The sequence below is a fragment of the Cervus canadensis genome, chromosome 4 (assembly GCF_019320065.1).
Source record: "Cervus canadensis isolate Bull #8, Minnesota chromosome 4, ASM1932006v1, whole genome shotgun sequence".
Classification (NCBI taxonomy): Eukaryota; Metazoa; Chordata; class Mammalia; order Artiodactyla; family Cervidae; genus Cervus; species Cervus canadensis.
In genome coordinates, this window is record NC_057389.1 from 28,447,239 (window position 1) to 28,471,968 (window position 24,730).

Genomic DNA, 24,730 nt, shown 5'->3' on the forward strand with positions numbered 1-24,730 from the left:
AATGAAAATAGTTTGGAATCCCCATTCTTAGTGAGAAAGTGCAAAGCTTATTTGGGGACAGTTGGAATGGGACTAGACCAGGAAAGGATTAGGCCTAATAGAATTTAATGAATAAATGGAAGTAAAGAAAGGCGACACTTTATGCTTTGAATTAATGCATAAAACTTCACCATCTTCAACAATTCTGAGCTCCACTCAATATGTGATCATACCATAAGAAGTACTTTTGTGACCCCATGGACTGTATGTGACCCCATGCCAGATTCCTCTGTCCATGGGATTTCCCAGGCAAGAATACTGGAGTGGATTGCCATTTCCTTCTCCAAGGGATCTTCCCGACTGAGAGATCCAACCTGCGTCTCCTGCTTGGCAGGCAAATTCTTTACCACTGAGCCACCTGGGAAGCTCCCCTTTTCCATTATAAACTATAGACAAATACATTACCAAATGAAATTATTACAAACTCTAAATCTGTGAGTTCATAACAACTGCATGAAGAATCAATTCGCTTCATTTGCTCAGTCATGTCCAACTCTTTGCAAACCCATGGACTGCAGCACACCAGGCTTCCCTGTCCATCATCAACTCCTGGAGCTTACTCAAAACTCATGTCCATTGAGTTGGTGATGCCATCCAACCATCTCATCCTCTGTTGTCCCCTTCTCCTCCCGCCTTCAGTCTTTCCCAGCATCAGGGTCTTTTCCAGTGAGTCAGTTCTTTGCATCAGGTAGCCAAAGTATTGAAGTTTCAGCTTCAGCATCAGTTCTTCCAGTGAATATTCAGGACTGATTGCCTTTAGGATTGACTGGTTGGTTCCCTTTGCAGTCCAGTGGACTCTCAAGAGTCTTCTCCAATGCCACAGTTCAAAAGCATCAATTCTTCGGTGCTCAGCTCTCTTTATAGTCCAACTCTCACATCCATACATGACCACTGGAAAAACCATACCCTTGACTAGACGGACCTTTGTTGGCAAAGCAATGTCTCTGCTTTTATATATGCCTTTTAATATGTCTAGGTTGTTCATAGCTTTTCTTCCAAGGAGCAAGCAGCTTTTAAATTTCATAGCTACTGCAGTTACCATCTGCAGTGATTTTGGAGCCCAAGAATAGCAGTTAACTTAGACTCCAAAATAAATATGGTTACTTCCCTATACATTTAATAAGTCCATCCTGGAAGACAGTCTCTATAGATTAGCATCTGTTAGTGACAGATATCAACATGGTTCAGACTTAAGCCCTCATAAACCCTTAAACCATCACTTTTTATTGAAATGGAAGTACTTGTATTGTTGAGTATGAGCTCAATTAAGTAAAATCAAGGGGTATAGCTGAACATACAAACAAAGGTGTTGGTTTAGTAAAATGAAGCCTTTTATCAAAGGAGTAATTTGTATAAGAAATACTATAGATTCTCAGAGTGACCTACCACGGAACTGGTGAATAACTTTAGAATAACTTTCTTAAGCTGAGGAATCTTGTTACTAGGGTCAGAGGGAAGATAGTAAAAGTGGCCATTTGGCAGTTTTGGTGGAAGAAAATACAGTATTGTTGCATGATATGAATACACATAACAGGCCCTTTGAACTAAATCTGTACTGTGGCTCTCCTGTCCCAGTGCTAGAGTATTATTCACAAGTTTCATGGTATGCTAAGAAATTTGAATCATGGATTAAAAGCTTCAGTCTGCTATATATTCATTCTCATAGGATTCATACTAAAAATCAGGCAAAATTTGATTCTGTAGTTTTATCAAATAGGCAGCATTAATCCTTGAACCAATTAGATTTTCTTCACATTTGTGTATAAAAAAATAGTTCAGTTAAATGCATTTATAAACAAAGTTCTCATTCATGTTTTTTTAAATAGATGGTTAACTCTGTCACCTTAAAAAGTTTTATAATTTTCTAGATTTGAACAATGAGAAATCTTCTCTTGTGAATTTATTATAACATACTTTATTTAACTTATTTGTACTTATTTAAATCCATTTATTTATAAACTTATTATTATAACTTATTTAAACTTATTTATTGTAAGTTATACTAATTAAAGCATTTCTGATTTCAACCCCCAAAAAAAAAATCTGAGGGGAGTGAAAAGTACTTTTTTTTCTCCTTTCTGCCCTTACAAGAAAACTTTTAAGAAAACCACATCTTGTTTGCATCACTCTATCTATAACTTTTATATAAAAATACCTATTTAATAGGTTTAATATAAAATCTATTTAATAGGTTTAATGTAGGTATCTTTGAGTGTACAACTAATGTGGGATATACTTGTAAATATCTAATTCTGAATTCTGTGTCGCCTTTTGTTCATATTTACCATGCACCATATTGTGTTTTGATTTTTATCTTGATCCATTTGCTGTCTTCTTAGTCACTGGATCTGTAGTCTTTACTGAAAACTGTTGCTAACTAGTAGTATATTGATGATGGATTGTAAATATAAGGCTTTGTTTGACATGAATAAGATTATATATACTTGTTTAAGATAAAGTATACCAAGTAATTTAGTTTCAGACTGTGGTGGCCATCCATATTTTAAAATCCAAATTGATCAAAACTCTGATATGGTGGAAAAGGTGTTGCAGCATGCTTTGTAAGTCACAGTCTGTTTACAGGCAGAGCGTCAGCAATGGTAAAGCGGCTTTGCCATCTAGTGGTGGTTTGCCAGTGTCTCTACTTGTTTGGGTATATTTTCCAAAGGTTCTATTTTTAGCAAGACTGCACAGTCACAAGCTGACCTAATGCTTTGACATAGTAATAACGTAATAAGAAGTACAAAAAATTAGAAATAAATCTCCCCTTTCCTCCATGGTACTGTTACTGGCTAGAAAAAGCTCAATATAAGTGACATTTATAAAGCACCAAAGACAAAAACAAAACTCAGGGTAATGATGATATTCTTAATATTTTAAAGAGAAAGAGTCAAAAAGGAGAAAAATAGTTATTTAATCTAACACCGCAACTGAAAAGGACAAACAGGAAGAAATGTTTTTACAACTTTAAATGTTTCTGGAGGTATATATTTATTTGACTTATTTCTGGACATCGAAAATGAACATTGCTCAGTTGTTTCCAACTTTTTGCAACCCCGTGGGCTGAACAGTCCATGGAATTCTCCAGGCCAGGATACTGGAGTGGGTAACCTTTTTCTTCTCCAGGGGATCTTCCCAGCCCAGGGATCAAACCCATGTCTCCCGCATTGCAGGTGGATTCTTTACCAGCTGAGCCACAAAGGAAGCCCAAGATTACTGGAGTGGGTGGCCTATCTGTTCTCCAGGGGATCTTCCTGACCCAGGAATCGAACCGGGGTCTCCTGCATTGCAGGCGGATTCTTTACCAACTGAGCTATCAGGGAACCTTCGTAACTAAGCATACTCCTCTGCTCTGCTCCTCCTATTCAGACTTTCACAATACAACTGTCTTATTATCAGAGGACTTGTTTTACCCTATTATTTAACATATAGTTAGTGTCTATGCCTTACTTACACATATAATTAAATAGTTCCCTTCTATTATTAATCTTGCGATTGTCTTCTCTCCCAATGGTTTGCCTTACCTCTAATCCCTCCTAATTATGTCTGTTTCAGACGTTAGTCTTAGGAAGTACTCTAAACCAAGAGAAACTCTTTCTTTCCTTCTCTCCAGAAGTTGTGTATATCATCTTTGACCTCAGGTAACAAACCGAAAGATTAGGAAGTGTATCATTTCTTAATTTGAATGATTACTCAATATCGCAAGTTGAATTGACTTACTGAACTTAACTTTTCACATTATCAGTATATTTAATATATAGTCAAAAATCAGTCAATAAATATAGTATTTCTCAGAATTAAATACACCAGGATTTGGAGAGTAGAGGTGGGAAAGATTGTTTATTTACCAAAGTTCAAGAAATAAAGCTGAAGTTTCATTTTCTTAGAAATGTAATTTTGAATCTTTAAAGAACAAGGATTCTAAATACCAAGAACAGAATAAATCTTTCTCTAGTATAAAGATAAAAGCAACCTAAAAAAGATAAAGGTGCCTGACAGCTGCTGGCTTTGATAATGCTTTCCTACAGTTGTAGTAATAGTTTTTCCGGCCTCAACTCTTAGAACAAATTAAAACTGCTCAGCATGTTAAGTTTTAAGAAAAAATCAGTTTCAAACTAAAGATCCTACATTTTGACTAGATGGACAACAAGCAAAGAGGGGAGTGCCAGGGGTTCAGAGTCTTTACTTGGGTTTTTCAGTTAGAACAGAATGAAATACTTTCTTGTTAGAAACCTTACTTTTACTTTTTTGTTTATTTACCAAAATGAGTTATTTATGAAAAAGTTAACCTGGCTATCCTAGACCAATATCTTACTACTGAAAATTCTTCCCAGAATACATCCATTTTTATTATAGGTCCCTGGGAAACAAAAAATATATAGCAAATATCCAAAGACAATTTATAACAGAATCTTAGTGTTTTGTTTAATGTTTGTTATAGAAACAAAAACAAAAATGGTCACCATTCTTTGGCGAATTAAAGATAAAGAAATGAATTATTAAATATAAAGTGAAAGTCACTCAGTCATGTCCAACTCTTTGCAACCCCATGGAATTCTCTAGGCCAGAATACCAGAGCGGGTAGCCTTTCCCTTCTCAGGGGATCATCCCAACCCAGAGATTAAACCCAGGTCTCCTGCATTGCAGGAGGGTTCTTTACCAGCTGAGCCACAAGGGAAGCCCATCAAATATAAATCTAATATTAAATATATTGCAAGTTCTCTATCTAGGTGGGATAGATTTGGCCTAAGTATACATTAGAATACCTTCAGCTTTTTTAAAAAATAGCATATCAGACTTCCCTGGCAGTCCAGTGGTTAAGACTCCATGCTTCCACTGTAGGGGGCATGGATTCCATTCCAGGTGGGGAACTAACATGCTGCACTGTGTGGCAAAAAAAAAAAAAAAAACATGAAAAGCTAAAATAATTTATCACTAGATGATATTGTTCTGAAATAATTTGTCTTCTGTCTATATCAGAAGTCAACAAACGTTTTCTGTAAAATGCCAAATAGTAAATATTTAAGGATTTGAAGGCTCTGAAGTGACACCAGTCAACTCTGTCGTAGTGTAAAGGCAGTCATAGACTCCGTGTAGACGAAAGAACCTGGCTATGGTGAAGGACAGGGAAGCCCGGTGCGCGGCAGTCCACGGGGTGGCAGAGAGCCATCCATGACTTAGTGACTCAACAACAACAGCTGCAATCAAACCCTCCTTACAAAAACAAGTCACGGACCACATTTAGCCTGTGAGCTAGAATTTGCCCATTCCTGTTCTTTATGAATATGATCATCATGAGACAGCCTGTAAGAAATCTAAAGGGTTAGGACTAAGAACAGTGTTTCTCCAAGCATGTTCTGTGTAACATTGGCAGAGTCCTGGGGGTCACCTGCCTCCTAGTATATCAGAATTTTTGGTGGTGGGGCCATGGTGCTGGAAATCCTTTGGTTTTTTTTTAACAAGTGAGTCTTACAAGCTAAAATTTGAGAACCACTGGCTAAGATAGTTGATGACATTCAGCATCAAATATTGACTGCCCCCCCCCTTACCCATGCTAGAGTTACTGCAGTAATAAACAAGCTAAATTGAAACCCTTGTTCACAGTCAACTTAGAGTCCACTATGGGAGACAGTCAGTAAACAAGATAAATATTTTAAAATGTAAGACATGTTAGATTGTGAGAAAGACGAGAGAGAAAAATGAATCAGAAAAGGAGAACTGACAATGTAGAGGAAGTTCTGGATGGATTGGCCACAGAAGGTCTCAACAAGAAGATGCTATTTGAGTGAAGACCTGAAGGAAGTCAGGGAGCAAGAATCTGGTGTCTGAAGAAAGTGTTGTAGACTGAGGGAGCAGCAAGTGTAAAGTCCCTGAGTTCAGCATATGACTGGCTTTATCCAGGGACAACTAGAATGCCTGAGTAACTACAGCGGAGTGTCAGTGGGGAAGAGCAGTTAGTTACACAAAGTCGTCGGCAGTAGAAAGCCACATCAAGTAGAACTTTGTAGGTCATTTGGGGTTTTGCTGAGTGGAGGGTTTTAGCAGGGTCTTCTTCTTGGCTGCGATGCTGAGATTTGTCTACTGGAGGGAATGGTGGAAACAGAGAGGCCATTTTGGATATCACTATAAAATTTTAACAAAAGGTTACTATGGCTCAAAGGTGGTAACCATGGTGAGAAGTGATTGGATTTTAGATATATTTTGGAGTTAGAGCCAACAGATCTTGGCAACGGTCTGGATATGTATTGTGAGAGGAAAAGACAAATGAAGGGTGACTGCAAGGTTCTTGACCTGTTCAGCTGGAACAGCAGAGCTGGCATTTACTCATGTAAGTAAAACTGCAAGAGTAAGTATGAGAGGAATATCAGAAGCTTGAGTTTGAACTTGTTAAGATTAAGGTGACTATTAGATATTCAAGAGATGTCGAGTAGAGAGCCAAGGTATCAGATCTGGAGTTTTATGCCTGAGGCTTGGGCTTGAGACATTTGGGAGTTATTAGCATATGGATAATAATGAAAGCTGTGAGCCTGGATGACATCACCAGGGTAATGAGTAGAGAGAGACAAGAAACATCCCAAGACTCTGATATGAAGAAGGCAAGAAGATGAGGAGTAACCAGGAAGAAAAATGGGAAGGAGGTGCACGTGAGTTAGGAAGAAAATCAGGTGCTGTGGGAGCCTAGAAGCCAAGAAGAAAAATGTTTCAGGGAAATAAGGAATGATCAGCTGTGTCAAATGCTTCCGATGGTTCAAATTAGTTGAGGGCTCACACATGATGGTTGGACCTAATGAGGTGGTCACTGGAGACCATGATGAGGCTGGTTTCAATGGAGTGATGGGGGTGACAGTCGCATAGAAGTGGAGTCAGTATGTAGCACAAAGAGAGAAATTGGAGGCAACGAGTGTGTCAAACTCTTTCAAAGAGTTTTGCTCTAAAGGGAAAGTGAGAGATGAAGCAGTAACTGGAGGGAGAATTGGGGGAGGTCAAAGAAATGCTGCTGTGAATGAGTGTTGGCTATGATAAACTGTCCATCCCTGCCGAGGGACAAAGAAAACAGCTCTGCTGGCACCTGTGAGCAGAGAGTATTGGCTGTTGCCAGGTACCATCTATTATACCCAACTATCAGGTATAATCTTGAGTTTAAAGACACAGTGCTAGGGAATAGAGTAATCGGATATTCTTTGTACACAGTAGGATGCTTATCAAGAAAGTAAAATAGAATTACTTACTAAAGATACCTTCAACTGTAACTACTGCCAGTTTCCTGTCATTTCTATATTCTATAAATAATCTGACATTACAAATAACTTTGACATCAGTAATATTTTCCCCACTCAAATTTGTCTTCTGTTTCATTCTGTACATTTATTCTGTATCTGTTTAAGACACATGGTTCAAAATGCATCTGTTAAATTGAAGATGAAGTCACTTCACTTTGTTCAGTTTGAATTCTCTCTTCTTGCTTATTTTCATACTGTTTGGCGTTAGTCAAATTAGTAAGCTCTAGTTTCAAAACAGATTTTTGAGCATTAATAATTTCTGTAAAAATCTGTTCAGTAGAAAAGAGTATTGTATATAGTTTGGACATAAGTAATTTTAAATAGACTTCATGTTTGCAGGTAAGTAACCAAGCAAATATGAAGCATAACATTTCATTTCTAAAGAAAGTAAATATATATATATATATATATATATATATATATATATATATGTATGTATGTAATAATCTGCCACTTGTATCAGACACCAAGCCCATAGGCAGGTTTCTATAACAAATTTTATCAACTGCTTGTGATTTTGAAAAGACTGCTGCTTAATCAGTAGAAACTTCCCTAGCATATCAAGATATCAGAAGGATAAGAACAACGTAGCTCTTTTTTTTTTTTAACCTAATGGTATGTTTAGGTAAATTAAAGTGTCTGTCTCTAACACTGTCATCTGGAACAAGTTTAGATGGAAGCGTGAATATAAAATAAGGAAAATGCTGGGGAAGAGGGAAATACTTTTGCATCCTTCAATGAAAAATTAAGAGTAATTTTTAAAACTTGTTGTTTTTGCTTCTTTTCTGAGTCAGCCTGATACCTTACCCTAAATTATAAATCTTACAAATTTATTTGCATACCCATAGTGATTTTTTTAAACTATACTAATAATATGGGTTGATCTGTCCTTGTGACTTGAGTCAGTGGTAGGAGGCAGCACAGAGCCAAATTCAGCTTATATAGGACGCCAGCTACTTGTCCCACAGACACCAATAAAAAGTGTCTTTGTGTATTTATGAATATAAATTTATATAAAACAGTTTATTAATGTTTTTATAGATTGTATTCAAACTTCTGTTAGTTGATTAGACCAGAAGGCAGCTTAGAGGAAGCTTGGTCATTCACAATCAACGAGTCCATTGCCACAAACCAGTATCTGACATATGGTAATGAAGGCTTGAGAAACTGTCTCATCTTTTTTGAAAAGGCCCATAATAGAAGTGAGCAATTTGGATGCTTAGACTAAATCCATATCCAAAGAATCAACCTGCTTATAACTCTGTGCTGAATTGGATTAACCTTGCCCAAAAAACATCTTACTTGACAGTTATTTTATATGCATTATTTTAAGTGTTGTTGATGATAGAATATCTAAGATGTATGGAAAATAAACTACATATTTATGCTTATTAGCAGAATATGCCAGCACAAGCATGTCATTTTGTGAGCTAAATTAGTTTAATACTAGTTGGAATTAAAATGTGTTAATCAAGAGTGTCTTATCCACTGGGGTGTCAGTAATGTCTGATGGAGATTTTCATGAAAAACAGAAAAGGAACTGAACAAATTAAGATATATGAATTGTAAAGTAACTTTGACGAAATTCAGTTGATGTATAATTTATGCTTCATTACTTTTCTACAGAAAACTCATGAAGCATCTCATGGAATTATAAAAATAAAAATGTGAACAGTTTTACTATATGTACGATGGCAGAAACAAATGTACAAGTCACAAGACGGATGTTTTTCAAAATAATATTCTCAGTATTATTTATTATTGATAGCATATGCTTTCAACTCTTATCACAACTAAGGAAAAATATTTACTTCTCAGTGAAATTTCAAATAGCAAAATAGAGATTAGAAATCTATATAGGAAAATCATATAAAGAGAATTGAACTAAAAAAAATGGACACAGAATGAATAAAAAAGGTAATGCTTAATTTTTAAGACAATGTTGATACTTGGGATGAAAATCTCATAGTGAACATATTTTTATTACCTTTATAGGACTATAAATAATTGTAACCTTCCATATTTATCAATTTAAAAAATTATGTTCAAGAGAAGTTTTTCTGTTGAGATTCTAGAATAATTTTTATGTCATAGAATTTTATATTGTTTCTGTGCGTCTGCCTAAAACAGTACATAAAAAGTGTCAGAAGATTAGTCTGTCTCGAGTCATATCTGCACAGGACCAAGTGAGGTAGATATTTGATCTTTATGTAATTTATATAGTTACTGAAGATAACCCATATTTTCGTATCACTTTGTACCTTACATTTTTGCCTAAATATATCTGAAAGCAAATTACTTTTTAGCAAAACCATTTTTATTACACATTTTTGCACTAAAAATGGTTATGTGCTAAAGACAATATGATGTTAAGAAAGGAGAATGTTTAATACTTTTACACAGTGCCCAGCCTCTTCTTGATGCAAAGAAAATATGTAAGCTAAAGCACAAGACCTGAGGCTTATAGCTCTTTAGATATATTTAAGTCTAAAAAGAATAGTCTCATGTGTACATGCAGCACTAATAGACAAACACCCCCACCAAAATGCCCCACTATATGAAATTGGTGGCATTTCTCATAGCTGGTCTCTGCTTCAGAGAAAAAAATTAGTAAGTTATCATACCTTTTTTTTCCTCCAAATCATACATAGATTAACCTGACATCCTTCTGTACCAAAAAGTGGTTACTAAATACTGGCACTCTGTAAAACTGCATAAGAATCACTATTTTCAACCCTGAAGCCCCAGAAACAGAGAAACCTAAAAAGCAGGAGGAGAGAGTATAAGACCTTCTTAGTCATCTTAGAAAGTGGAGTCGCTCAGTCGTGTCCGGCTCTTTGCGACCCCATGGACTGTAGACTACCAGGCTTTGTCCATGGGATTTTCCAGCCAAGTGTACAGGAGTGGGTTGCCATTTCCTTCTCCAGAGGATCTTCCCGACCCACGGATTGAACCCCGGTCTCCCGCATTATAGGCAGACGCTTTTACCGTCTGAGCCACCAGGGAAGTCATCTTAATCATAAATTATCTTATATGTTGTTAATGTGGATATTGTCATTATAACTAGATATGGTCTTGGGGTTTCCAGCACTTTGTTCCTTACCTACTTTTATTAGGTCTTCTAAAAGATATGATTTATCTTACATAAACAAGCTGAATTTTCCCCTCTATACATATAAGCATTTTCTCATTAGACAACCAAATATACTGTGCTAATACTGTTCCTTACCCTTTGCAATGTCAATTGATGCTACTTATTTTTAACAAGACACATAAATTGGCCAGATGAGATTTTATACAAGAGAACCAAACTTTATTACACCTTTCACTGGTTTTTACAGTCTTTCATCAATGTTGTTCACTCAGTCAGTGAGCCAGCTATGGAAACAACCAAGTATTTATTGAATGTGATTCTGCAAATTCTCTCTGACAATGCGCTAACTGCTTCCTTCTCTTCTTCCTGAACCTCATTATAAGTTATCACATTATAATGAACAGTTTCATTATAATGATAGTATTCTTCTACTAATACCATATCCATGTACCACCATTGCTAACCCTTCTTCTATTCTCTTCCTGTATGTGACTTAAAAATAAATAAATGAAGACAACATATATTATCAAAGAAAGTGAAAGTCACTCAGTCATGTCAAAGTCTTTGTGACCAATGGAATTCTCCAGGCCGGAACACTGGAGGGGGTAGCCTACCCCTTCTCCAGGGGAATCCTCCTGACTCAGGAATCGAACCGGGGTCTCCTGAATTGCAGGCAGATGCTTTACCAACTGAGCTATCCAGGAAGCCCTATATTATCAAAACTCTACCAAAAATGTTCAAGGAGAGATAGCGCTTACTAGATTTATTTTATATTTCTGTTGTTGAATTTCATCTGTTGAATCAAGAACACATGCTAATTACTACTTTATGTGCAAATTAACTTGATTACTTAAAATACCATTGTTCTTTCAGCTTTTCAAAGTTGAATGGGAGCAAAGATAAAGAATTCTACATTAACTGCATGGTTGCAAGGTTGCTGAGGGGCCTAGGAGGAAGTACCTTGTCAGGCAGTTTATTTATGGTCAGTTGGTCATAAGAATGTAGTATGTGTACCTGCCTTTATTCTACAATACAAAGGCATTACAGTAGTAGGATGTTATATAGCGCTGAGAAAACTAAAGTGGCAGTTAAGAAATTTGGCCTTTGGTTTGCTTTTACATAAAATGAGGAGGTTGACCTAGTTAAGTCTAAAAAATTTTTGCTGTGAAATGTGTCAAAAAGGTGTATTGAAATAAAATTCTTTAAATCAGATTTTATTATAATCGTACAATTAGAGAACTTATAAAACTTCACTTGGATAGTTTTGTGAAGTCATTTTAAATGTGTATTTATTTTTTAGATTATTTCCTAAGTTCATATTTTCTTAAACTTTGTAATTGTGTATATCTGTCATTTAAAAATATTATTTTTTCACAAATAGAAGCAAATTGCGCAGTTTTATCCTCAAAAAAGTTCAGTATTTTAAATTGTAGAACATAGCTCTGACATAAATTTTCAGAGTTGTAAAGTATCCTAAATGTTAGATTTGTTTATACTAAAGAACTTAGTAGTATTCTCTTCATCATTGATTTGTTCTAAATTGTGCTCCTAAAATAAAATGTAGTATATGGAGAATGCTTAAGTATTTTAAAGAAATATTTTAAAGATGGTATTTTAAAGAAACTTTGTTTTTTTCAGTGATTTTTAAATTTTCTTTAGTATCAATTTGCTCTTAAAGATTAATAGTTTCAAAAGCCATGTTGAAATATTTAAAATAAGGTGCTCTGTACGCTGCTACATCGATTTTAAGGATTCTTAGAAGTACCGGTTTGATTTCATAGATTGATTACCTTGACATTAAGGTACTAGCTCTGATCTGGTTTTGTGCTCTTTCTTTCCTCTGAAGTGGGTTCCCTTCGTATCAAGGCACATATTACCCTGCAGTGTGCTCAGTCCTCTATGAGAACAGTGTGAAAACGTGCTCAGAAAATGGAGAAAGGAGCCTATGGACCTTCCTTAAAGAGGGGGTGACACTTAAACCAGCCTCTGGAGGGTTAGTAGAAGTTTACTTGGCAGAGAAAGGAGAGAACAGAGTTATCTCAAGAAATATTCTGCTGTTGATTATTAATCTTATTTATGCTTTCTAGAAACTATTTAAATGTTAGAAGATATTAGTAAGGTTAACATTTGAGCAGTGTGTCATTTAAGATGTACAGTTTGATCATATATATATATGTGTATATATATATATATATGTGTATATATATATATATGAAAAGAAGTTAGGGCTTAAAGTGGTTCTCACCACCTATAATTTCAGGATGGGTAAATTATTTGTAAAATGATTCCATGAGGGCAGAGTGGGTTCCAGGATTTTCAGAGAAGGAAAGATGAGAAAGAGCCAGTTCCTTCTAAATCTTAGAGAATTGAGATAAAGCACTAATGGCTTATGAAGATCAAGTAAGAGGGAGACTACGACTTTCTACTAGCAGAAATGGAAAAGCATAAAGGAAAATCTCTTTTTAGGAAAGCAGAAGTTTAATATTTCATGAATAATTCTTGATATAATGGAAAATAATAATCCTTTAAGATGGAATGACATTCATTCTGAAATAAATTATGATTCTAAGTGGTGTGATCTTTTCTCTAAAAGACTACTTGGAGGAAATGAGCTGGACACTTGGTTTATATTTCTATTAGTTTTTTTTTTTTCTCCTTTCATTTAGTCATCAAATAATTTATTGATTTTTCTGGCTTTGTATATATTTTTATTGCTTCCACTTTGGCTTATCCCATTCATTCTAAGTAAATGGCTAAAACATGTAGAAATAAGAATTTATACCTGTAAATGTTTTCCATATGTCAGGGTACTAACTGTGCTACTCAGTTTATCTTATGTATTATAAAGAACCTTAGGAAACCCTAATTTGGAAAGCCTTTTTAAAAGCATAGCCTTGAATTTCAGTCATTCATAGCACTACATGTTCTATCAAGTAGGGATGATGTAATATGACTTCTGAGGGAAGGCACCAGATTGAAATATTATTTTCTTTTGGTTTTCATTGATATTTGCCATTTGGTGAAGAGAACATTCTATTTCTTCCTGATTAGTGGACTGTAGAAAATAGTTTTTTCCAGAAAATTGTTTCTCCTGTTAATTATAGGACTGTGAACTTTGAAAATCCTAAGCAGAAGGCAATGATCTTTATCTGGTTTGTTCACTGATATGTCCAGCCACTGAGAACGGTGGCTTTGTGGGTGTATAGTAAACATTTGGTGAATGAACAAATCTCTAGCATACCTTTTAATCAATAAGCATAGCTTTTTTATTCTATTGACCTTTGATCTGAACAAAGAGCATCATTGTTGGAGTATATTTTTTTCTTCAACTAGGTTTTTCTTTTTCCTGGAAAGCATAGGAATAAACTTCTCTAGCTCCTTGATACAGATAGTTTGTGCCTTAGGAACATACACTGATATCCCCCCCAGTCCCATCCCCACGCTTCAAATATTTATATCTGTAGTACACTAACCTTTACACTTAGGGGTAATGCTGGAAATAATTAACACAGAATCATGGGGCTTTTTAAATTATTATTTCCCAAGAGACTTTTGAGATCATCTAGTCTAACTCTCATTTTAGATTGAGAAAGCTAAAGCCCTGAAAGGTTTTTAATTTAGGGTCCCTCTGCTAATTAGTGGACATACAAAAACTAGAATCCTGGCCCGTTTGACTCTCAGTCAAATGTTTTTTCTGCATGTATTATAACTGTTTAGCCCATTTTTTCAGGGGAAGACTTTTTCCATTTAAAATATTGATTCATCCTCCTGACATCTTCAGGCAAATGTTTTGATGTCCCAACTATGAAAAAGAATTCCCCAAATATAAAAAGTTAGCACACTCTCATAGCTAAGGGCTCCTTTGAGGAATCTGTTCTTTCCAGGTTATCAAGAAAGAGTACTGACAGGTCTGTCAATAGATGTAGAGGTTTCCCAGGTGGTGCTAATGTTAAAGAACCCACTTGCCAACGCAGGAGATGTAAGAGATGCGCGTTCAGTCCCTGGGTCAGAAAGATCCCTTGGCAGAGGGCATGGCTACCTGCTCCAGTATTCTTGCCTGGAGAATCCCATGGACAGAGGAGCCTGGCGGGCTACAGTCCATGGGGTCACAAAGAGTCAGATACGACAGAAGCAACTTAGCACACACACATACTATCAGTAGGTAATCTCTTATATTAGCATTTTACCATGAAATAATTTAAACTTGTTTTACTATCTTGAATTATATTTGAAAGCAAATTGACTTCTGAATAGTGAAATACAAATATAGTAGAATGTTCTGTTTCTAATACTAAACTCTTTAGGTTCTGTTGTGTCTGCACATCAACAAGCAGTTTGAGGACCTCGGTGGTTAACTGGATAACTTAAGAATCAATCTGAATATTAAGGGCTACAGTGCTGATTTAGTATTAAAATGCCTTACCCAAAGAAAAATCCTTTACCCATTCTTTATATTTATATTTTAAGGGAAAGTAGTAGATTGTTATCTAAATTAACTAGCTTTTTGTTATTTTTTGCTTTAATTGTATAGGGTTTCAATTTTGTTTTTTACCGTCCCCAGCCCCCCGCCAAAAAGTGAACTTCTGGGCGGAGGGCATTCAAGGGGAAGTAAATTTAAGAGAGACTCTCCCCCAGGCTTATTCCAGAGGGCCCAGGTTCACAGCCACATGCGTTCCCTGTCTCAGTAGGGTCTCGACGGGGCCTCATGTTCAGATAGGAGCGTGCAACAGTCCTGTTAAAACACACTTACTCACAATGCCACTGATGAGAGAAAATTTTCTCTTTTTAAATGGTCCATTTATATTAATACCGTAATGTTATTTTACATTCAGAGGAACATACAATCTCAAGTTCTCTGACCCAAATAAGGTGCATTTCAATGTCTACCAGGATTTAGTAGCGTTTTAACAATTTCTACCTTGTATTCCACTTTGAAGTGATTTTATTATAGACAGGAATTATTAGTAACCTATTTTATTTCTCCATGTCTCAAACACTAAATTGATATTGTATTTTGGCTTAGTGACTATGTCATAAAACATCACTTTGTGAAAGAAAGCCAACCATTCCAAAATCAGTGACACCACACTTAATTATTAAATTGTTTAAATAAGTCCAGGACAGTTTCATAAATGAAATTAGGTGATCAGGAAAGTAGCAGAGGGAGTGTGAACACTGAGATGAACTTCTGGTTGACAGTATAGTTAACTAATTAATCCAATTTAGAGCAGCACTTCAGAATTGGTAAAGGAGAGTCAACTTTGATTCAATGTGTAAAAACTAAACATTTTTTAAATGTTTAAACTAGAAAATCCATTTAAGTTTTATCAGCTGAAGTTGACACTAGTACCGAATTCTAAAGTTCTTATTGATGTGTCCACGTCTCCAAAAGAGAAAGTCTATACCACATAAATTTGTTATAATTTTTCAGATGCTGCTTTTTAAATAACCCTAGAAAATATGTGTAACCGTGAACTGCAGGTCTAATTTCTAAAAATATTTGTAGAAAGAATTATAAAAACGGAATTTAGAATTATGTGAACTACTATATAGAATTGGCTTGTACAAGTCTTCAGTGAATTCACTCTTAATATTTTAATTAATATTCAACCCTTCGGAATTGATAATTTGCTTACATTACATGTAATTATGTATTATAGTATAATCAGTTACATTTATAAAAATGGAATTTTGAACAATTTTTTTAATTTGTACTCAAATCTAAGTGTCAAAAATATTCTTCCACTCAACATCGAACAATCATCAAAATGATACTTTAAACATATTTTTCAGATAGTTTTGGGACTGTCAGAGTCAGCACATCTTAGCAGCCTCTGAGTCATCTAACAAAATAATCAACTTGTATTTTAATATAAGGACATTTTTCTGTTAATAAAAGTACACACCTCATAACATATACACACTACTATTCATAAAATAAGCAACAAGGACTTGCTGTATAGAACAGGGACTATATTCAATATCTTATGATAGCCTGTAATGAAAAAGAATCTAAATAAGTATATATGTATGTTTGTATATATATATGTATGTGTATCATTGAATCACTTTACTGTACATCTGAAACTAATGCCACATTATAAATTAACTATACTTTGATTAAAAACTGTTTTGTTAAAAATGCACATACATCATAGTCTGCTAGGCTCAAAATATGCAAAGAAATTTCAACTTTAAAATTTACAATCAATTTTGAATTACAGCAAACTCTTAATGAAAGAAGGCTGAAGGTTTTCTAACTACAAATGTACCTCGGGAAAGAAATGTCTTTACCATTTTAAACAGAACAACAAAAGAAAAGATGAAGAAATTTGGCAACTTTAAAATTATTAGAGGAAAACAAAAACCAAATTGGGTAATTTGGTCCAAAGAATATACTCAGAATCCAACTTGTATAATGATGTAGCCAGTAATCCTCTTCCTGAAGTTGTTACTAAAATTCAGTTGCCTAAATTGCTTAATCTTACCTTTTGCCAATTATATAGCCTTATCTTAATCATAATTCACATTTTAAAAAAGTTTGGCAGTTTTTCCAGATATTTTACAACTAAAAAAAATAGGATGGTAATTTTTCTCCAAAGCACTTATTCTACTGAAATTAGCCACAGAAGTAAATTTATGTTTTGTGTAATTCTAAAGTTCTTCAAAGCAGTTTATTTTCAGATCTGTATTTTACATTTTTTTTGTTTTGTTTATTTATTTGTTTTACTTCAATAGCCTTTTATGTCACCTCGATACCCTGGAGGTCCAAGGCCCCCACTGAGGATACCTAACCAGGTAAGATTTTATGTGTGCTACTGAAGTTTGGTCTTTTGGTGTTTTTGTTTTGTTTTTTCCAAAGAGTCAACAAAGATCTTGACAATGTCACATATATTTCTTTCTTATAAAAATGCTAAATTATCCTTCATTTCATTTTATGGTACTTCTAATGATGTATAATCTACATCAATGGTTGGCCCATAGTTTGGTTGACTTTTTGTAAATAAAATTGTATTGGAACGCTGCCACATTCATTCATTCATGCATCGTCTGTGGCTTCTTTTAACACTGCAATAGGAGATTTGAGTCACAATGGAAACCGTAGGTGACCTGCAACCCTAAAATATTTATTATCTAGATATTTACAGGAAAAATTTTGCTGACCCTTGGAGTCTACCATATACTTTGATTCTAAACCTTCAAAATATGTATGATTTTGGTAAATGCAGATTACACTGTAAAGGATGGCAGTGAAATTTTCTATGAACATACTTTATTTTTATATTATAGTTACAATAACATGGCTGTAACATATCAATTTTGCTCAATTATAGTCACGTATCTGGCATATAATTAGCTTCTTCTAGAAGGGTTAGGTCAGTAGTTAACAGTAGATTGTCCATCTATTTTTACCTACAAGAGCTCTGAGATTTCGTAGATTTTTGTCCTCAAATAGTTTATCAATAACAAATATTTATTTGCTAAAGAGAATAAAACACAGTTTTTACTTGCAGATATGTTATAGTTTTAAGTTTAGACTAGAGACAGCGTGCGTGTGTGTGTGTGTGTGTCTAAAACAAGAGTAAATTAAGTGCTTATCTGTTTGGAATATTTATGTTAAGATAATTGTTTTGTCACTTTTAATTGTTTTTATCATCATTTACCCAGATCTGAAGTAAAGCCTGTTATCACAATAAATTTTTTCTTTTGTAAAAAATTTCTGCTTGCTTCCTGACCAAAAAATGAAATAAGAAAATTGTGTTTTCTTTAATAGCACATTTGATAAAAATGGAGCTTTCCTTCCCCTCTCCTCTTACTGAAATTAGTGTCCTTGAAGTGTCCTAACACACAACTGGGTGTGCCAGCACCCACATCCATTCCCAGGGGAGACCTTTAAGCAGGCCACAGTGCTGGATCATCCCATTGCTACAGTGCTGAAGTCCTCATGTTAGCAGCTGGAGGAGTTTTCTCCTTCAGACCGAATCTGCATTCAGTATACAGGGCCAGGGGAACATGGCAGGAAATAGGAAAAAGAAGTACACAGATGCCAAGTGTTTCAACATATGGGGAGTTTTATTTTCTCTGTGGGTGAACCTGTGTATGTTGACAGTCAGATCTGCTTATAGGTGCCTGAGTCTTTTAAATTTCCTTTTTAAGGACAAAAAGTTGTATCTTTCACTGCAGTTTTCATGGTGTTTCAGACATCCCATCCATAGGTATATCCATAGATATAAGAGGTGTGTAAGCCTGGCGTGCTGTAGTTCATGGGGTCGCAAAATCAGACATGGCCTAGCCACTAAACAGCAAGAATCTACATTAGGGAAATGTGAATTTCCCTATGTATGTGAGAATTTTTCTGACTATTATTCCATATGAATTATGAAAAGACCTTGGAATTACTGTAGTTGCATCCATTTGACACTGTTGAAATGCCTGCTACATATAAGATACTAAGTTAAGTTCCACATCCAAAGAAACTGACAAAATGAAAGACTTTCGGAAAGAGGAGTGGATTAGCAGTAGAAATGTGGAATTCTAAATCTAGGTCGTTTGAAATATTTTTGAAGAACTAGTATATAATGCCTTTGGATTTTTAAAAGAAGCAATTAAATAGTTAATGGTAATAGAGTTACAATATGGGTTCTTTTTTTGTCAATAATTTTGAACAGTCTTTACCTAAGTATATTTTAAAACAATTGTACTCTTCTGAGTGGCCCTTTTTTGTCCTCCTCCCCATGTATAGTTAAGCTTTATTAATCCAAACATCTTTCAAATTTATAATAATTTACATTTTTACTATTGTTTTTAAAGAACTTTGAGCAAACTGTTTAATTTTTCCTAAAACAACATTTACACTGTTAACTAATAGCACAACATTTTCAAACAACAAAACAGTTCTTCAGTTTCCTTATGTAGTCATTACAGTAGAATTGGCAATGCTATTTTTGGTGATTAATTGGAATGATGTCTATTAAAACAAATATTAAATTTTTAAATTTAGTCTATTTAAAATGATGAAAACTTTCTTTTATTGGTAGATTGTATCTAAGAAAATAAAAAGTAAACTATTAATTTCTTCAGTGGTGTTGACTAGTTATTTGAATATGCAAAAGATTTGCCTTTAATAAAGAGCTTCTCCAAAATTTACACTTGATTATTTCTGAGGCGGTTTTCATGATTCTGGACTAAATACATAATGGCTTTATACTGTTTATATATTTATAGGACTGAGTATTTGGAACATGGTATAATATCACTATGCCCAAAAATGCAGGAAGGGGTAATATTGTCTAAAATGATGAAAGGAAAAGTAAAATTACAAAAATCTGCAAGGTTACAAAGAATAAATACCTATGGGAAACACATGAAACAAAAATTACACCAGAATTGGTTCAACTGGTCAGAATAGGTTGGTGGTGTTGAAGCATCCATAACCTGGAGGTCTTTATCCTTCTCATAGATAAAATGTTTAATCTGAAAAATTCAGTGTTCATTCAACACTGCTAAGGAAACCAAGACAGCCAGAAGTACAGAGACTGTTAGTGGCACCAAGAATAAGTTATTGATTTATTGACACTATAGAATTAGAATTTCTCACCATTCCTGAAACTCTGTTAACAGGTATACTGGCTCACAAGTGTATATTATTGTTGACTTTGTTTGTTGTTATTAAGCATCATCATCATTAGTGTTATTTTCTGTCAAAGTGAAGATCTTTTATAAAGCAAAGAATGTGTCCCAAAATTTGTGACTAGTGAAGTCTCAGTGGAATACATTTGACATGTTGACAAATATGAGAATATAATCTTAACCCACAAAATGTATGAATTTATTTTTCCTGATATTATGGGTTTAAAGAATCTAGTGATAATACCCTTTTGATGCATAAAACCATCATCTGGTTATCCTGGGACTGATAAAAATGTTTTTAAAAAGTAAAGCTTTGACTGGCCAAAAGACAAACACTGGTGACTAAAGAGTTAAATGTGGGTAAAGAGTCATTTTGCAAGACAACTTGACCTTGATCAAGATTTCTATAGGATTAGTGATAATAGCAGAAAGACTTGTCAATTGTTCTAACATTTCAAAATAAACAAAAAAATAAACTTTTGAAGAAAATTATTTCCAGTGATAAAATATGGTATTACCAATGAAATTTAGAATCAGAGTATTAAACTAGAATCATTTCAAGACTTAAAAAGAAGGAAGGAGTTCAAGCTCACAATTGAAAATAGTGTTGTTTAATCACACATTTTCACCCCTCCTAATTTACTTCTTTATAACTTTTGATAGTATTGATCACTTCTTGAAACTCCCCTCATGCACTCTGAAATAAATAGTCCCAGTCCACTTGCTAATTTTTTAGCTATTCAGTTTTTCCCTTTCTTATCTCATTGGTATTTTAAGAAAATTATCTTTGACCTTTTTTCTTCTCAATTCTTGAAATCTAGTCCATTCTTATGACTTTGTCACTGATGATTCCTAAAGTTGTCCAATGAAAAATTTCTTTTATTCCTTTGATAAGTATTTATTACTCTGAATTAACAGGCACGGATAGCATCAAATCTCTGAACTTAACAGTTTATTGGGGATACAGAGCAGATGACAAACCATAAGGATATAAAAGTGAGGTATAAGGATCTGTAAAAGTACATAAGAAGCCCTTACTTCCCCTGCATGCTAAGATATTCAGGGAGGCAGGGAGGAGTCATATAAAAGTGGTAGATAATGGTATTAAAGATAATTAAGATAATGAAAGTCAGGCATCTCACTGTTGGAGAAAATATTGACTGGCACATATAAAAGGAGGAAGAAGGCTAAATGTAATCCTTTTAGTTCCAAGTTTTGGATTGGAATTAGACATGTTGGATTGGCATTGGAGAGTGTGAGTTTGTGGTATGTGTATGTACCATACACACACAGATACAGAATTAGTCATAAATGTATGTACTTACATGTATATGTGTGCAGTTACACATATAGATTTTTCAAGTGCAGCATTTACTGAGAGAGACAAAAGGCAGGGTACTCAACTAACAAGGAATACCTTGAGAACACAAATCTTGGTGTCTAAATGCTGTCCTCCACTAGAAGGAATCGGGGCCCTTTGGAAAAAGGTCTGATTCCAGAGGTAGACCAGAAAAAGTATGAAATGAACCTGGAACATCTTATACCAGTAAAGAAATGCTCAAAATATGATTAAAATGTGTCAAAAGGACGGAAGAACCAGCTTGAATAACCTCCCACTGGTCAGATCTTGCATAATTTGAATGTTAAAATGAATCATGACAGTAATAGATTATAGCCCATTGATTAGAATAGGGATCTAAAAGTATCAATCAGTGAATCAATCAATAAGAAGGGAAAGCTGTTCTTTACAGTGAAATGCCAACTAGCAATCATAGAAAGAATGATGTACATGAAATATTTCCATTTGGCAACTGTAATAGTGCTTAGAAGTTGTCAGTAAAGATTAATGGGCTGATAAACTGATGAGGAATGGGACATTGACATTCTTGGAATAGCTCTAGTATTAACAGTAATCCAATGCATAGGGGAAAAATAATGATCTAATGTTATAGACACCTGGCAGACACCACACAATGAGATCTGAAAGGTTAACATCAACAGTAGTGGCATGCATCAACCTCATGTACCCTCCAGTGTGATACATTGTGAAGATAACTAAATGCATTGACAACTAAATGCAATATGTGTTCCATGAGATCTTTATCCCAAAAAGTAAAAAAGAAACATTGTTGAGACAAGTGACAAAATTTAAATAAAGTCCGTGTGTTTGGGATGGTAGTGTTTTTTTAATGGATTTCCTGACTTGAAAAGTTGTGCTGTGGTTATGTAGGAGAATATCATTGCTGAGGGAACAATACTGTAGTACTTAGAGGGGAGGAAGCATTATGGTCTGCAGCTTGCTTTCAAATGACAGATGTGATAAAATATTGACTGTTGGGAAATCAGTGTCAGGGTATATGGGGATCCTTTGTACTAGTTGTGCAATTTTTCTCTAAGTTTGAGATATTCGTACTTTAAAGCATATAAAAGGAGAACTTATGCCAAACTGGGATCACGTGGAAGAATTTTGTTAGGAAATGATCCCTAAACCAAGATGTAAAATATGTCAGAATAAGCACTTAAGAGCCTGTGACGTCCTTGAGAGAGAGTTTAGTTTTAGTTTGTGTTTTGTTTTGCTTTTAATGGTCAGTATTTAGATGTCATTGACTGAGTACATGAATTGGAAAAAAAAAAAAAAAAGAAAACTGAAAGAGGTTTGGAAAAACGAAGTTAGAATGTCAGTGTGTCAGTGGCAAGAAATTAGCCTGGAAAGGTAAGCAGGAAATAGATCATTTAGTCAGAAATCAATAAATAGACATAGGGTGTGCTTGTAAACAAACAAACAAAAATCAGAGGATTACAAAATTACTGCATCCCAGTATAACAGTTAAGGAAATAGTTCTGATCTCGATATAGAAATTCTTTAATAGCACATTTTCTTTGAAATATTTAAAATTTTAAACAAATTAAAATATTTTTGTTTTTAAGTTAAATTAGTGAACATTCATAGAAATTCTTGCCAGTTTTCAGGATTATGTGTATATATGTATATATACATTTTTCATAGGGTCATTATACTTAGATCATTTCTAGCTTGATCCAGGTCTAAGTGTTGCTCAGATGACTATTTGAAACTTACAATTCAACATGTAACCAGTATTATACCACTGTGTAAAATAAACCATATTTGTTAATCTTCACCTTCCTTCAGTTCTCATTCTCTTTCTACTCAGCAAATTGTTTGAACTTAATTGGAGTAATATTTTTCTAAATAGTTTCTTAGGGAAAATATGACTATTCAAAATAATATCAATTGGCCCCTTGACATTTTAGTTCTGCTTCTATTATAATCCCCAGTGAGTAAAATAATCTGTAGAAATAACTTATTTAAGAAGAAAAATTAGTTATTTTTTTATCCTTAATAAATCGATTTTGGGGAAGGGCATTAAACTTCTCAGGGATAAATAGGACAATTTTTGCCTAGATTTCGTTCCCAACAATAGCTCTTTTGTTTGCCACAAAATTGGGCAAAGTGGAATCATTTTAAAACTAAGAAATTATACTGAGTGTACAAACCTTATAAAATTCACAAAATGTAAAATAGAAGTCTTATGAGGACACCTGTGATGGAGGTACTAGGTACTCATAGGTGTGAACTGTGCTCGAGGTTGCCATTTTTATGCTAAGACCTGGCCCCAACCAACAGCCAGAAGGCTCCAGAGCTGGAATGCCTTAAGCCAAACAGCCAACAGATGGGAACACAATCCTACCCATCAGCAGACAGGTTGCCTAAAGTCATCCTGAGCCAACAGTCACCTGTAATGACCTCCGAACATAGCCCTTGACACAGCCCTGCCCGCCAGAGGAATAGGACCCAGTTCCACCCACCACTGGGCAGGCAACACTCCGTCCTTCCAGGAAGCCTGCACAAGCCTTTTAGACAAGCCCTACCCACCAGAGGGCAGGCACCCAAAAGCAAGACAAACTGTAATCCTGCAGCCAGTGGGACCACAAACACAGAAAGTTAGACCAAATGAGGTGGCAAAGAGATATGTTCCAGATGAACAAACAAGGTAAAACCCCAGAAGAACAACTAAGGGAAGTGAAGATAGGCTGGCTATCAACCCAAAAGAGAATTCAGAGAAATGATGGTTAAGGGGATCCAGAATCTCAGAAAAAGAATGGGGCACAAATTGAGAAGATACAAGAAATTTTTAGCAAAGAACTAAAAATATTTAAAGAACAGAGATAAACAGTAGAAAAAATGAAATGAAAAACACACTAGAAGGAATCAGTAACAGTATAAATGAGGCTGAAGAACATACTCATGAGCTAGAAGACAGAATGGTGGAAATATCTGCTGCAGAACAAAGAATGAAAGGAAATGAGGACAGTGTAAGAGACCTCTGGGACAACAACAAAAAAAAATACACCAACACATACATATTTTAGGGGTCTCAGAGAAGAATAGACAGAGAAAGGGTCTGAGAAAATATTTGAAGATATAGTACCTCAGAACTTCCCTAACATGAGAAGGGAAACTGTCACTGAAGTCCAGGATGTGTAGAGAATCCCATACAGGGTAAACCTAAGGAGAAACACACTGAAACACAAATTGAGAAAAATTAAAGACAAAGAAAAAACATTAAAAGTAACAAGGGAAAAGCAACCTATAACATACTGGGGAACTCCCATTAAGGTTATCAGCTGATTTTTCAGTGGAAACTCTGCAGGCCAGAAGGAAATG

General features: G+C 34.8%; 1 protein-coding gene across 4 annotated transcripts in view; it reads left to right on the forward strand.

Moving 5' to 3' along the window:
• The window catches only part of SSBP2 (single stranded DNA binding protein 2), a 297,991-nt gene that overhangs the window by 212,332 nt on the left and 60,929 nt on the right, over positions 1 to 24,730 (forward strand). For all 4 annotated transcript variants that reach the window (XM_043464737.1, XM_043464734.1, XM_043464738.1 and 1 more), the window contains one exon: positions 17,152 to 17,211. In XM_043464737.1, the coding sequence (XP_043320672.1) occupies positions 17,152 to 17,211 (60 nt within the window). The remainder of the gene's footprint in view (positions 1 to 17,151; positions 17,212 to 24,730) is intronic.